The sequence below is a fragment of the Schistocerca piceifrons genome, chromosome 4, assembly GCF_021461385.2.
Source record: "Schistocerca piceifrons isolate TAMUIC-IGC-003096 chromosome 4, iqSchPice1.1, whole genome shotgun sequence".
Classification (NCBI taxonomy): domain Eukaryota; kingdom Metazoa; phylum Arthropoda; class Insecta; order Orthoptera; family Acrididae; genus Schistocerca; species Schistocerca piceifrons.
Window position 1 is genome coordinate 842,646,620 of NC_060141.1, and position 15,829 is coordinate 842,662,448.

The 15,829-nt window shown below is 38.5% G+C and overlaps 1 protein-coding gene across 1 annotated transcript in view; it reads right to left on the minus strand.

Moving 5' to 3' along the window:
- The window catches only part of LOC124796233 (molybdenum cofactor biosynthesis protein 1-like), a 55,903-nt gene that overhangs the window by 18,623 nt on the left and 21,451 nt on the right, over positions 1-15,829 (minus strand). The window contains exon 4 of the mRNA XM_047260323.1: positions 1,688-1,912. Within this exon, the coding sequence (XP_047116279.1) occupies positions 1,688-1,912 (225 nt within the window). The remainder of the gene's footprint in view (positions 1-1,687; positions 1,913-15,829) is intronic.

Sequence of the window (15,829 nt, forward strand, 5' to 3'; positions counted from 1 at the left end):
TACTAAATTGGTGATCCCTTGATGCCTCAGAACATGTCCTACCAACCGATCCCTTCTTCTGGTCAAGTTGTGCCACAAACTTCTCTTCTCCCCAATCCTATTCAATACTTCCTCATTAGTTATGTGATCTACCCATCTAATCTTCTGCATTCTTCTGTAGCACCACGTTTTGAAAGCTTCTATTCTCTTCTTGTCCAAACTATTTATCGTCCATGTTTCACTTCCATACATGGCTACACTCCATACGAATACTTTCAGAAATGACTTCCTGACACTTAAATCAATACTGGATGTTAACAAATTTCTCTTCTTCAGAAACGCTTTCCTTGCCATTGCCAGCCTACATTTTATATCCTCTCTTCTTCGACCATCATCAGTTATTTTGCTCCTCAAATAGCAAAACTCCTTTACTACTTTAAGTGCCTCATTTCCTAATCTAATTCCCTCAGCATCACCCGACTTAATTAGACTACATTCCATTATCCTTGTTTTGCTTTTGTTGATGTTCATCTTATATCCTCCTTTCAAGACACTGTCCATTCCATTCAACTGCTCTTCCAAGTCCTTTGCTGTCTCTGACAGAATTACAATGTCATCGGCGAACCTCAAAGTTTTTATTTCTTCTCCATGAATTTTAATACCTACTCCGAATTTTTCTTTTGTTTCCTTTACTGCTTGCTCAATATACAGATTGAACAACATCGGGGAGAGGCTACAACCCTGTCTTACTCCCTTCCCAACCACTGCTTCCCTTTCATGTCCCTCGACTCTTATAACTGCTATCTGGTTTCTGTACAAATTGTAAATAGCCTTTCGCTCTCTGTATTTTACCCCTGCCACCTTTAGAATTTGAAAGAGAGTATTCCAGTCAACATTGTCAAAAGCTTTCTCTAAGTCTACAAATGCTAGAAACGTAGGTTTGCCTTTTCTTAATCTTTCTTCTAAGATATTACGTATTACACGAATATGTAATAAAAAATGGGGTTCCTATTTTAAAAAACACAGTTGATATCAGTTTGAGCTATGGCAGTGCCTTATAGCAGGCCAACCATTGCGCCAGCTGGTTTCCCCCTTCGAGCTAGACAAATTTCGTTCTTTGTAGTTTTTTCGTTTGACACTTATTTCGTGAGAAATTTGGCCTGGTCACGATCAATGGACTACCCTGTATATAAAAAATTACTGATTTTATTAGGTCTTGAAGTAATGCATGTAAAAATTTTAACATTTTCAACTGGTGTAGATTATATTTTAGAAAATAAAATAAAATACTTCCCACGCAAGTTTATAAGTAATATACATATCATTTTATTTGGAAAATTGCAAATTTTATAATCAGATAAAAACCCAAAAAAGTGAAAAAGAATGTTTTCCGCTTCTAACTCCCCTTAAAGTTATGGAAATGTGCAAGCTTTCGGAGCCAGTGGCTTCTTCTTCTGGCAGAAACAATGAAGGGGAAGGAAAAGGGAAGAAAGAAAAGGCTTGTCAAGGTTTAGGAAATGGGGAGAGTTGCAGAAAAGCTGCAGAGAAACCCAGGCTGGGACAGACTTACTGAATGGGATGAGAAATATGTAACTAAACCAGTCCATCTCTCATACCACCAGCAGATGTGAAGTATTCTTGTGATTGGTAGTAAGTCATAAACATTAAATTATTTTCAATGTATGTTCATATGTAATACTGCACGTACCTTTGAGGTATCATTGGGCCCATTGGGAAGAGGATCAAAATTAGGCCACTGCTTTCTAATTATTTGGAGCATTTCATTAAATGAGACCATCTTCCCATCATTCCATTTGTTGCCGCTGAAAGGCATGTACTCAATAAATCTTACATCAACCTTTTTCTCTTTTGTTAACTCCACAAAACTGCACATTTCATCTTCATTAAAACCTCGCATTACAACACAATTTATCTGTGGAAGAAAGACACCATTAAAAACTTGGTATCAGATAAAGCATGGTTTAAACAGAGTTTGAAAGACTTTTTGATAGGCAACTCATCCTACTCTATAGATGAATATCTTAACAGTGGATGTTAGGCCAGCTTAAATAAGAATGTCTGTTAGATTTCAGTTCTGAGAGCACTTTGTCATAACAGTCAAGATTATGTACTTTTTGTTTGATAAATTTATTAATAGTGCATAACAATATTTCAGTCCGACAGCGTATCAATTCTGAAAATATTAGCTGTTCCAGTTTGTATTGTATTCACCTAGTTTGACAATCTCCTGACAAATGATCAGGGCATTCAAATGTTTTATATTTTTTATGTTATACTTTCTGGCATGTTACTCACCCATGAGAATCATCTCATGTTTTGGGTCTTGGAACAAAAGCTGAATCTAATCTAACCTAACCTACAAAATAATGGTTCTACAAGTCTGTTGTTATATTTGTATACCTCACTGATTCTGTTAAATTAATCTTTTTCTCTCTTTTTGGAGAATGTCTGAATTTATCTTAGCATGCCAAGCTGTTAACCTTCTTAACAATTTACGAAAATTAAACTACATACATCTCCAATCTTTTTCCCCACTCCAACGCACACATCTTTTGCTGAAGGTATTATTTTAACTATTACATTAAATTAAGAAGCTTTCTTGAAACTGTGCTGCCATTTGTGAAACAAAGTTAAAAGTGTTCTCAAGATAAAAGGTCTTCACAAAAGGAGCATTTAGTATCTGTGCAGGTGGTAATACTGACAGCCTTCATATAAACAAACCCAAATGGTAGAACATCCTGCTTTACACATACACACAATGGCAGAAAAAAGGAAAAGAGCACACCTTTCATTCAAGCATTGAATATATAAACTGATGAGACAAAACACTATGACCTCCTGTTTGATAATGTGTTTGTCCACTGTTGGAACGCCCGCATCTCGTGGTCGTGCGGTAGCGTTCTCGCTTCCCACGCACGGGTTCCCGGGTTCGATTCCCGGCGGGGTCAGGGATTTTCTCTGCCTCGTGATGGCTGGGTGTTGTGTGCTGTCCTTAGGTTAGTTAGGTTTAAGTAGTTCTAAGTTCTAGGGGACTGATGACCATAGATGTTAAGTCCCATAGTGCTCAGAGCCATTTGAACCACTGTTAGAACACAATACAGCAGTGATTTTGTGTGGGACAAGTTCAACAAATTTCAGGTATGTTCCCAGCATTATGTGAGGTATGTTCCCAGCATTATGCAGCACCGCATGTCTAAGCACAGGTCATGTAATTCCCATAAATTGGAGATCAGTGGTTTCTGGGTGCAGAACTGGTATCTGATAGCATCACAGATGTATTCCATCAGATTCAGAAGGGGTGAATTTGATTCTGGCCTCGTGACACTGAAAGTCATATTGTTGAAACATGTCACCTTCATTAGAGACAGGGTGCGGACAGTGCACAATAATGTTCACACAGAACAAAGCTGTTATGGAGCCTTCAGTTACTACCACAGGACCCACAGAAGACCAGGTGAATGTCCTCCATAGCATAATATTGCTCCCACTGGCCTCAGTCTGTAGCAAAGTGCACCTTTCAAGCACCAATTCACTCTGTTGACGGTGTATGTGCACAAAACCGTCAAGCAGGTGTAATGCGAAACACGAATGATTCAACCAGATGACACATTTCTATTGATTCACTGCCCAATCTCAATGCTCCTGAGCCACAGAAATTGTAATTCAACAGTGTTGTCAACATGGGAACATACGGGGATTGTCTGCAGCAGAGCCCTATGTTTAACAATGTGCAATGAATGGTGTGCTCTGAAATACTCGTGCTTCCACCAGCACTGTGTCATCAGACCTGCCACAGAAATTAGCTTCCTCAGCCGAATGTCATCTTTTTCAAAGGAACCATCCCAGCATTTGTCTTAAATCATTTAGGGAAATCAAGGAAAACCCAAATTTTGATGGCCCGATGGGACTCGGGTCCGTTGTCCTCTCGAAGGCAAGTCCACTGTCTGACCACTATGGTGGCATGACCTAGTCTTAATTAAGCCAGAAAATCCTGGGAAATGCTGACATACTTATTGATTTAAGATATAACAATTTAAAACAATCCTTTCATGAATTTCACTACAATTTTCTGCTCTTTTGAAAAAAAATTCTTTTGGCAGTTTTGATGTTGTTTATTATGTTTAAATAATGATGGCAGTCTCTATAAAAGGGCAGTTTGACTTTTAAGTTTAGGTTTACTGTTTTAAACTACATCCTTCATCTATTTGTCCACCCAGAAGTGCTATAGGATATAAATTGAAGACTATGGTGAGGTGGTGGGGGACAGTCATGTGTTGAGAAGGAGGTGCTGCCGGAAATGAAGTGTGTGAGGTGACGTTATTGACACTGCATACAGGGAAAATAAAAATACTCTATTCCCTATTCATTTACAATCTACGTCTGGCCCCCATATGGTTTTACTTTTCTCCAATAAGAAAAAAGAAATTGTCAGTAACTGTCTTTATAAGGTCTTAAAAGGAAACAAACAATAGAAAATCTAGGCTGGAATAATGACCATATTATAAAAAAGATACATTGCTATTCACTGTATACAGGAGATGTTAGGTCACAGACAAGCACAACAAAAAGACTACTAAACACATAGCTTTCGATCAGAAAGTCTTCTTCCAAAGTGGACAAAACACACACACACACACACACACACACACACATACACACACACACACACACACACACGACCGTTGTTTCTCCCATGATGCGCAGTTGCTCCCAGTCTGGCCCTAGCAGCCAGAGACAGTGGTCATGTATGTGTGATCTGCATTTGCGCGCATGTGTGTGTGTGTGTGTGTGTGTGTGTGTGGGAAGGGGGGGGGGGGGGGGTTGCACCAAAAGCTTACGTGTTTAATAGGTGGTGTATTTTTTTTTTTTTTTTTTTCCCCTGCCTGCAACACAACATCTACACTATACAGTGAGTGCCAATCTATCATTTGATAATACTGTCGTTACCACCTTGCCAAGAGGCATATTGTGGAGTAATCCGAAGGGCTCTACTAATTTGTACAAGAGGAAGGAGAGCACAATCTCAATGTAAGTTTTTAGAAAACTGGTATGTGCATTACTTCTGCAAACCTTTCAGAAAGGACATGGTATGCATTTCATTCAGCAAGATGAGTAATAAACAATATTAGCAATACTGCATCAAACTTGTTCACTTTCATCTTTGGATTAAACATTCGATTTCAGAGAGTACAGAATTTGGCAGAATCAAATTTTGGGGATATGTGGAACTGGGACAATGGCATATTTTTTACCCATTCAACAAACTAAGCACTGCTGATTGCTACTTTTATTGTGTCTGCTGCTGCAATGCATATATGAAACTGTAAGTGCAGCATCTATGATGGAATAAAATGTTATACAAATGAAACAAACAGGCACAGTGAAATAGAGTAGTATGGCTCATCATTTCGGTCTCACAGATTAGCAGGTGTTGACTTGAAAGATAATACTTAAGAAGTTGAATCCAAAGGAGAGGATGTACCGTATTTACTCAAATCTAAGCCGCACTTTTTTTCCGGTTTTTGTAATCCAAAAACCCACCTGCAGCTTAGAATCGAGTGCAAAGCAAGTGGAAGTTCTGAAAAATGTCGGTAGGTGCTGCCACAACTAACTTCTGCCTTCGAATATATGTAGCACTACACAGGCATGCTTCGTAGGCACAAAGATAAATACTGGCGCCAAAACCTCTGCGTCAGTAAATAAATTAAAAAAAAAGGTGGAAGACAATTTTCATACATTATCCAACGAAGTAAATACAAATTCCGTATTGTTCATCTTCGAATGTAGCAGAACTTCCATGTATTACGAAAATCCGACTGGCAAGACTGTTTGGGATGTTTGTCAATATGGCCAACTCTACGTTCTGAATTTTTTCCTACCTGTGAGAAGAGATGGTTGCTAATAGGAACCTGATGAAATGTGAATCACATGCAGTATTCTCTTCATCATAAGAGTAATACGAATATAAACATTTTGCCACGTGTTCTTTCGTGTTTGCTGCTATCTTATTTAAATCCTGTCTGCCTAATAAACTACGAAACTAGAGTGAGACAACAGCAAACGCGGAAGAATATACGTATCGTGTCATGTTTATATTCGTATTATTCTTATGCCTAATAGTGATATAGTCAGAAATGAAGGACGGCAACTGACTAGATTTTAAAATCTAAGATGACTCTAATTTCTGTGCAGAATTTGATGTACTAAAGAAGCGACCGCAAAGATTTTCAAATGGAGAAAAATTTTCGCCTAACTCTCGTTCAGAACATGTTCTATCATACGCAGTCTATTATTTGGTTCTTGTTGATCAATATCAAAGAAAGCAGCAGTGTAAGTAACAAGAAATAGTAGTCTCTTGCCATTGTTCCGCTAATGAGATGATTTCTCTCTCTTTTTTTTTTGTTTTTAATTGTAAGCGGCGGTAGCCTGCACAAAACCAAGCCATGCCGCGAGCGACGACAGGCCGCAAACACGCACTATCAGAATGCGACAAACAATGCATGACACAGTACAGTAATGCATTTTCAGCTTAGAGTGACATAAACGCCTATAACAAGGAAAACGGCACTTATCAGATCAAAGCAAAATAAGCAATCGATTCAAACCAGACGAAGCACGTGAAAAAGGAAGGCTACCAGTATAAATACAGAGGAGCGCCTGACGCATAGCAAAGGCTACCTGGTAAAGCTTAACTGCTAAGCTTGCGACTCGAACCAAACTACTGTAGCTGTATCGTCAATCATTCGACCTAAGTTGTGTCTCATATTACAATGGACCGACTTTGTTTCGATTTGGAGGTGCGGCCTAAAACTTTTCTCTCCCCTTGAACTTCGAGTCTCAAATTTCAGGTGCAGCTTAGATTCAGGAATTTTTTTTTTTTTCCTTCCTTTATTTCGAGTCTCATTTTTCAGGTTTGAGTGCGGCTTAGATTTGAGTAAATACGGTAGGTGGTATTTCAACTAATTCTAACTATGAAATAAAACAAAGTACAGCAGGGAGCTCTGACGAATCAAAGAGCAGCGATGAAGATTCTGATGAATAGTAAAGTATGAGTTAAGAAATAAGATGCTACTGAGATCGTAAATTTTTGTTGTGTTGATGAATCTGTTAACAAACATATTCAAAAATGCACTGAAACATTGGCACATGTAGTGTTGGGAGGTGATAAACTGTCATTACTGTTAGAGGAGCTACGTATTTCTTGCTGTTCTACTCCTACATGACACTGTATCTGAAGGTATAGAATGAATCTTCACTGGCTAGAGAAATGGGTAACACAATTTTACAAGTCTCTGCTGTCATGTAATCTCTTCAGGGAAATCATGACTGTACTAAGATTCGGTTTGTGGTTGACAAGGTCAGAGTCATTAAGAAATGCAAGGCAGCTACCATGTCAGTCCTAGAAGAGAGAGACGTAGCTAACTGTCAAAGCATGTACATTCCCGGTGCATATGTTTGTGGTGATGTACTAACCAAGTAATACTGTGTGTCAGGCAGCGCATTACTCAAGAACCATCATGGAAGAATGTGGAGTGGTAATTTATGTAAAAAACAACATATCTTACAATGCATTAGATTTAAAGAGCCATTGTATAGAGCAACAAATTGAAGTATGTGGTGTTGAGATTACTGTAAATGACTTCACGGCTGTAGTGTTAGCACTGTATAGATCTCCCTCAGGGAATTTGAATGTATTTCTTAAGCACTTAGATTCTTTATTATCCATACTGTACTCAAAGTCCAAGAACTTGATAATTTCTGGTGACTTTAATGTTGATTTCCTAAATGAGAGCAATAGTAAAGCTGATTTAGTACATTTAATGGAGTCTTATAATCTGATGGCAATAGTAGATTTCCCAACTCGGGTTACTGTTAACAGTAAAGGTCTGATAGATAATATATTTATAGATAAGTCTACATGGAATGAGATCACTGTACATCCAATCCTTGGCCTTTCTGATCATGGTGGTCAATTGCTTAGGCTCAATTACATCAGTGTGTGCAACAGTTCCGAGCATTCTTGGAAATCTTTTAGGATAATAAATGAACAGGGCCTTAAAAAATTCAATGATAGCCTAAAATAGATAGACTGGAGCCGAGTTTATAGGGAAACAGATGTAACAAAAAGTACAATTCATTTTTAAATGAATTCATGTCTGTATTTGAGTCCATCTTTCCCAAAAAAGTAGTTAGAAATAGTCATATAGGCAATGCCAAGAAGTCTTGGATCACTACAGGGATAACAACATCTTGTAGAACAAAGAGGATGTTATAAAGTTCTCTCAGGACTTGTAATGATCCAAAGAAATGACAACACTACAAACTTTACTGTAGCATTCTCAAGAAGGTTATAAATAAATCTAAAAATATGTGCATAAAATCAGAAATTGAAAGCTCAGAAAATAAAATTAAAACTATATGGAATGTAATAAAGAGGGAAACTGGCAGGACAACAGGGAACATGTCTCAGGTAGAGATTAAAACAGGGGACAGTATCATTAAGAAACCTGAGTTGGTTGCAGAAATATTTAATAACCACTTTTTGAGAGCAGCAGAGAAGACAGGCTGTAATGGTTCCATGGAAGAATCATTGTCCCTCCTACAGAAAGCTATTAGCAACAGAATCCCACAGTTATCCTTATCTCCAGTTACTGTAAGCGAAGTCATGAGAGTAATTAGATCATTAAAAAATAAAAATTCTGCTGGTGTGGACAATATTTCTAGTAAAATACTGAAACACTGCTATAAATTTGTTAGTCCCGTCTTATGCAACATATACAATGCATCCCTACAAGATGGGATTGTCCCTGACAGACTTAAGTTGGCTGTAGTGATTCCTCTCTTTAAAAAAGGGCATAAAAGCATTGTTACAAACTATCGCCCAATATCCCTATTAACTACCTTCTCGAAAATTCTAGAAAAACTCATGCACAGGAGGATTGTAGACCATCTCAACTTCCATAGTATCTTAAGCAAAAATCAGTTTGGTTTTCGTGCTGGTCTTTGTACTGAACAGGCAATATTCTCTTTCAGCAACCAAGTTCTGGAAGCCATTAACAAAAAAATGTCTCCAGTGGGTATTTTTTGCGATCTTATGAAAGCCTTTGACTGTGTAAACCACCAAATTCTTTGGAAAAAGGCAGAATACTATGGTTTAGGTGGTACTGTTGGCTTGTGGCTACAATCATATCTACAGGATCGGAAGCAGACTGTAATGCTAAATGGCTCTTCTGGAGAACCTGCCTCGTCTGAATGGGGCACGATAACGTGTGGTGTGCCTCAAGGCTCCGTTTTGGGCCCACTGCTTTTCCTCATCTTTATTAATGATCTTCCTCTTTGTTCTGAGACAAACAGCAAATTTACCCTGTTTGCCGATGATACCACAATTCTAATTGACGATTTGATTGATGATGATCTTGAAAAAACTACAAATACTGTTTTTAATGACATCTTAAATTGGTTCTCCTCAAATGGTCTCTCACTCAATGCAGATAAAACTCATTATATGAGGTTCCATACATCACAAAGTAATCCCGATGAAATTGACATAAAATGTAGAGATCAACCAATACAGAAAGTTGAAGACACAAAATTCCTGGGTGCTTACATAGACAGTAAATGTAATTGGTCAGTTCACATTCTTCATCTATGTAAAAAACTTAGCTCGGCAACATTTTCATTACTGGTAATTTCTTCAGTGGCTGAAGTTGACTCTATTAAGGTTGCCTACTTTGGCAACTTCCACTCATTGATGTCATATGCTATCATATTCTGGGGGAACCAACCACTTGCAAAAAAAGTTTTCACCATCCAAAAAAAAGCAATCAGAATAATGTGTGGGGTCCATCAAAGACACTCTTGCAGGCACTTGTTTCGGAAGATAGGTATCCTAACAACAGCCTCACAGTTTATTTTTTCCTTGCTGACCTTTGTGTGCAAAAATTATTCCATCTACCAAGACAACAGTAAATTCCATGGTTATAACACCAGAAACAAAAACAATCTACATTTAGAAATGAAACGTCTCACTCTGGTACAAAAAGGAGTTTACTACTACAGCATTAAGCTGTTCAATGCTCTACCACTACATATCAAATGTGTTCATACAGAACTGCCAAAATTTAAACTAGTTCTCAAAGATTACCTGACAGAGAAATCTTATTATACTGTGGATGAATACCTGAAAGAAAATGTATACCATCACTAAACTTATTGTGTCTAGAAGTAGTTCAATTGATTTTATTGTGCATTTGGGCATTAGCACACTTTTTGCAACAACAGATTGGCTGTACATGTATTTACTCTTGTAGGCCTAATATCTGATTTAACTTTGTGCTCTTATCTTTAACCTTTATTTGAAACTCCTATTTCTGTCAAACGGTTGTTATGTGGTCTAGCTGACAGTGTATCTGTTACTGTATTTATAGTATGTCTTACTTAAACTATACAATTTGCCATTGAATTGCCCTTGTATTTATTGTAAGTTTAAATTGAAACCTGTACAATTTGACACATTCTATATCCTTGTGATTGACTCACTAACTGGATCTATGGAACAAGAAATAAATAAATAATTAAATAAATAAATAAATACTGAAGTGTGATCCAAGTCGCACAAATATGGCTTTAATAATAACCTCCAAACAATATGCCTCTAAGGACTCAACAAGACACAGAACACTGATGTGCACATTACAAACTAGAATCACACAGAGAGTCAGTCAGCACTGTTCCACACTTATATATGTGCGAGTCATCAGCAGATGGCACGGCAGGGACCGCGCCGCACGCTTGGCTCCCAGAGACGGAATCCAGCAGCCAGCCTGCAATGATCAGTCGGTGACCAATTTAAAGACGCATGTACGGCAACACCACTCTCGGTGATCTCACACTGACACGTACTAGTAGCACGATACAGCAGTGATGAGTAGTAGTACCCCTCCTGTCTTGCGCGCCTTTTATCTGGCTCTACAATTTACTTTTCTAGACCCACACAAATGCCTGATCCTCCTAATTCAATTTGCTCTGCAGACTATTCAAAATTCATAAAGAAAAAGAAGCCACAATTGCACTTTGTGTGCCAGTTACTTTCCAATACATTGGCACCAGCTGATCTTATTTAAGAATACTCAACTTTCGTAGCCATACTTACAGCACATCCTTTGCTTCCTGGCCTAAATCCAAGTTAACTCCCAGCCCCCCTGCCCCCCCCCCTCCCCCCCCCCCCCCCACACACACACACACACGCCGCTCCCCCCCCTCTCGCCCCACCCAAATCAGCTAGTTGTGTGCTGTTATCTCACGTCACACCCTAGTCTATGAGTGCCCAGCTGTCTGTCGCCTGACCCCTCTACCTGCACCCCTAGCTAGCCCACAGATGGCTCCCCACTCTCCCACGAGCCACTAAATGCTTCCCCCCAAACCCCTCCCATCTCTCTCCATCTCTCACATTGCCTCAACCCACCCCATCCTACCCTACTCTAAAGCCCCACCTCACTCCAGAACACTCACCGTGGGCCAGTAAAGAACTGGCAGTTGAGCGACCACAGCATAAGGAGACATGCATGCGCATGTGAGAATGTGTGTGTGTGTGTGTGTGTGTGTGTGTGTGTGTGTGTGTGTGCGCACATGTTTTCCCTACAGCTAGAAAAAGAAAGTGCATTCTGGAAGCTCGCCAAGCAACGTACCTTTTAGTTTGGAAGGTAGAAGATGAGGTACTGGTGGAAGTAAAGCTGTGAGGATGGGTCGTGAGTCGTGCATGGATAGCTCAGATGGTAGAGCACTTGCCCTCAAAAGCCAAAGGTCCCAAGTTTGACTCTTGGTCCAGCACACAGTTTTAATCTGCCACGAAGTTTCATATCAGTGCACACTCCACTGCACGGTGAAAATCTCATTCTACATACCTTTTGTTCGTGTGCCTATCGATGAGACAGTGCTTCTGCCTTTTGGTGAGCCATCTCCTTTATTCCTAAATAATTCGTAATTTTCAACAGAAACTTTCCATGCGTTATTATTGCATCCTACATTACAATATGCAATTTCCACAATATGTGGTCATCTGTGAATATAATGGGGGTAACAACTGTAGGAGACGAAAAACTGACTGCAGTAAGCAAGTTCAAGTTATTGTACACTGCAGTAGTTACGCAGAGGTGAAGAGGTTCACACAGGATAAGCTAGCATGGGCAACTCCATGAAACCAATCTTCAGATGGAAGATCACAACAATAAAAACATTTGATTCAGCATACACCAGACTCCAAACAGCGTACACAACCTGTATGCTCAGAAACACAGAAAATCATATTGGTTCCATCAGCAGCAAACTTCAGCCCGTAATTGTTATGGAACACTGCGGCGATTTTGTTCATTAATATAACCCAAAACTGGGGAGTAATAAGAGAGTATTGTTGTAACTTCTTATCAACCTGGTTACCAAAATACATATTAAGAAGACTGGTAAAGTGTTATTTTAAAGGGGTCACTCCAAAGCGCCACGAAAGTATTTGAGCAATGTATAAAATTAGAGAATCAGTGCACAATATTGAAAGCCTATATACACTATCTATATCTGCATGACTAGTCTGTAATTCACAATTAAATGCTGGCAGAGGGTTCAGAGAACCACCCTCAACCTATTTATCTACCATTCCACCCCCCTACAGCATTTGAGGAAAACCAAACACTTCAATATTTCCGTACAAGCTCTGATTCCTCTTATTTTATTACAATGATCATTTCTCCCTATGTAAGAGGGCTCTAACAAAATATTTTCACATTCGGAGGAGAAAGTTGATGATTGAAATTTTAAGAACCTGCTCCAGCAAAATGCTTTTGCTTTAATGACTGCCACCCCAATTCACATGCGATATCTGTGGCATGCACTTTCCTGTTTCCCAATAAAACAAAATGAGCTGCCCTTCTTTGAACTTTTAAATGATGTCCTCTGTCAGTCCTATCTGGTAAGGATCCCACACCATGCAGAATACTCCAAAAGAGGACAGACAAGTATAGTTGTAGATAGTCTCTTTAGTAATCCTAATCTTCTAAATGTTTTACTATTAAATCACAGTCTTTTGTTTGCTTTCCCACCGCATTATCTATGTGAGCATTCCAATTTAAGTTATTTGTAAATGTAATTCCTAAGTATTCAGTAGACTTCACAGCCTTTAGATCTGCGTGAATTATCATGTAACCAAAATTTAGTAGATGCCTTTTACTACTCAAGCTGATAACATAACAATTTTTATTATTTAAGGTCAGTTACCACTTTTTGCATCATATGGATAGGTAGCCTAAATCATTTTCCAGTTAATTTTGATCATCTGATCACTTTACAAGACAGTAAATGATTTGCAAGACTGTAAATGATAGCATCATCTAAGAGGACTGCTCAGATTCTCTCTTAAATTGTTAATGTATATCAGCAACAGCAGGTGGTCTGTAACACTTCCTTGAGGAATGTCAGATATCACTTCTGTTTTACTTGACGATTTTCCATCAATTTTTCTGACAGGAAACCACACATCCAGTTGCACAACTGAGACAATACTCCCTAGGCACACAATATGATTAGAAAATGCTTGTGAGGAACTGTTTCAAAAAGTCATCTGGAAATCTACAAATATGGAATCAATTTGAGATCGTCAGTCGACAGCACTTATTACTTTGTGTGACTAAAGAGCTAGCTGTGTTTTAAAAGGTCGATATTTCTGAATCTATCTTGGCTATTTATCAATGAATCATTATCTTTGAGATAAGTCATAATATTGAAACACAATATATGTTCCAAAATCCTAATGCAAATCAACATTAGTGATATGAGTCTGATATTTAGTAGATTACTCCTGTTTTCTTTCTTGAGCATTGGTGTGACCTGAGCAACTTTTCAGTCTCTAGGTATGGATCTTTATCAAATGAGTGGCTATATATGATTTCTAATGGAGCTATTGTATCAGCATTCTCTGAAAGAAACGTAACTGCTTTATGACACTGAGGAGAGCTACTACTAAGTTACTCACAGTTGCAGTTGTTCTTGATTTGAATACTGCAATATTTACTTTGTTGTCTTTGGTGAAGAAATTTCAGAAATCCGTGTTTAGTAACCCTGCTTTAGTAGCACTGTCATCAGCAACATTACCACAGCTATTGCGCAGTGAAGGTATTGGTTGTGTCTTGCCATTGGTGTACTACACATGCAACCAGAACCTCTTTGGATTTTCTTCCAGATCTCAAAACGAAGTTTCACTATGGGAACTATTAAACACATCTTGCACTGAAACCCACCCTAAGTTTCGAGCTTCAGTAAAACATCGCTAATCTTGGAGATTTTGCATTCTTTTAAACTTTGACATGCTTTTTTTCATTGCTTCTGCAGCTGAGTTTTGACATATTTTGTGCACCACCCTTTTAATTTATTTGGTATCCTTTCAATTTATTTGGTATATATATCTTAATTGATGTCGATACTATTTCTCTGAATTTAAACCATGTCTGGTCTACACTTACATAGTCAGACTTGAAGGAGTAGAGACTTAGTAGAGACCGTCTCTTTGGAAGGCATCAAGTTAATTTTTATCTGCTTTCTCATTAAATGCCCTATTGTGTAGGGCTGAAAATTAATAGAGATAAGGCAAACAGAATGTGCGAAGTAAGTGGAAATTACTCGTCTCTTCCCCGATTACAGTGCAATAGAAGATACTACAAGATGTTGACAGATTTCCATATCTCGGTAGCTTTATATGTAATAATGAGGTCACAGATGCAGAAATCACCAGCAGAACTGGAAAATCAGTCCATATGGCAATTAGGTCTGTAATATGTCAACAAAGCTTTGACTGTACTCCTTTATCGTTTATATGTGTGAGAGTAAGAAAATGTCAGTAAAATCAGCACACAGTCTCCATATTTTTCACCAACAATGCTAGAGATGAATTCTGAAGATGTTAACCCAACCAAGTTACAAACGATGAAGTGCTGAGAATACGACGTCTAGACAGCCTGCACAAAATTATTGTTGAAAGAAGACTGAAGATTGCAGGTTATGTTCTACGCATGTAAGGTGGAAGAATCCCAAAATCAACACTGTTGTGGAAATCAATGGACAGATACAGATGTACAGGAAGACCTTTTAACACCTGGAACTTTTGCAATGAATCTTCAATGCATGGACACAAACTTGGAGGAAGGTGAGAACGTGGCAGCTGATCGAGTGAACTAGTGGAAACCAGTTCCTTGTATGGTACACAGCAAAGCTGAGTAGGTTAGTAAGTAAGTAATTAAGTAAAGTAAGTACAAATGGGGATTTTGCAAAACTGTTGGATGATTGATATTATTGTCTATATTTGACACTGTTGGACTTCTACCTTTTCCTTGATGTGTACTCTTCAAATTGTGAGTTTTATGAGAAAGCTGATAGGTACTTGCCAATCAACCTTCCCTCATACGAACTGACATTGTCTCTTTGTAAATTCTACTGTGCTAACAATTATCTATTGAGAATCCTCGACTAGGTCTCCGCAGCTCAAATGAGCCAGTTTCTTTTAAATTTCTGTCTTTGGCTATAATTGTCTTCCAAGTATGGTGACACAACATCCTGTCATGAAACTTTTGCCTTTACACTTGTTTACTTTTCTGGACTCTGCCTTTTTCTGCACTGTGCACTAAATACACTATGTGATTAACGCTGAATCTCCAACAGCCAATCGTGAACTGTAAACAGTTGTAAACTCTACCAGGGCACATAACAAACAATTAACATTTGTGTTTTAGTGTTCTAAGCTGTGAGGTCATCAGCGGACAAATAATTTAGTACCTATTCCTGGACAGCC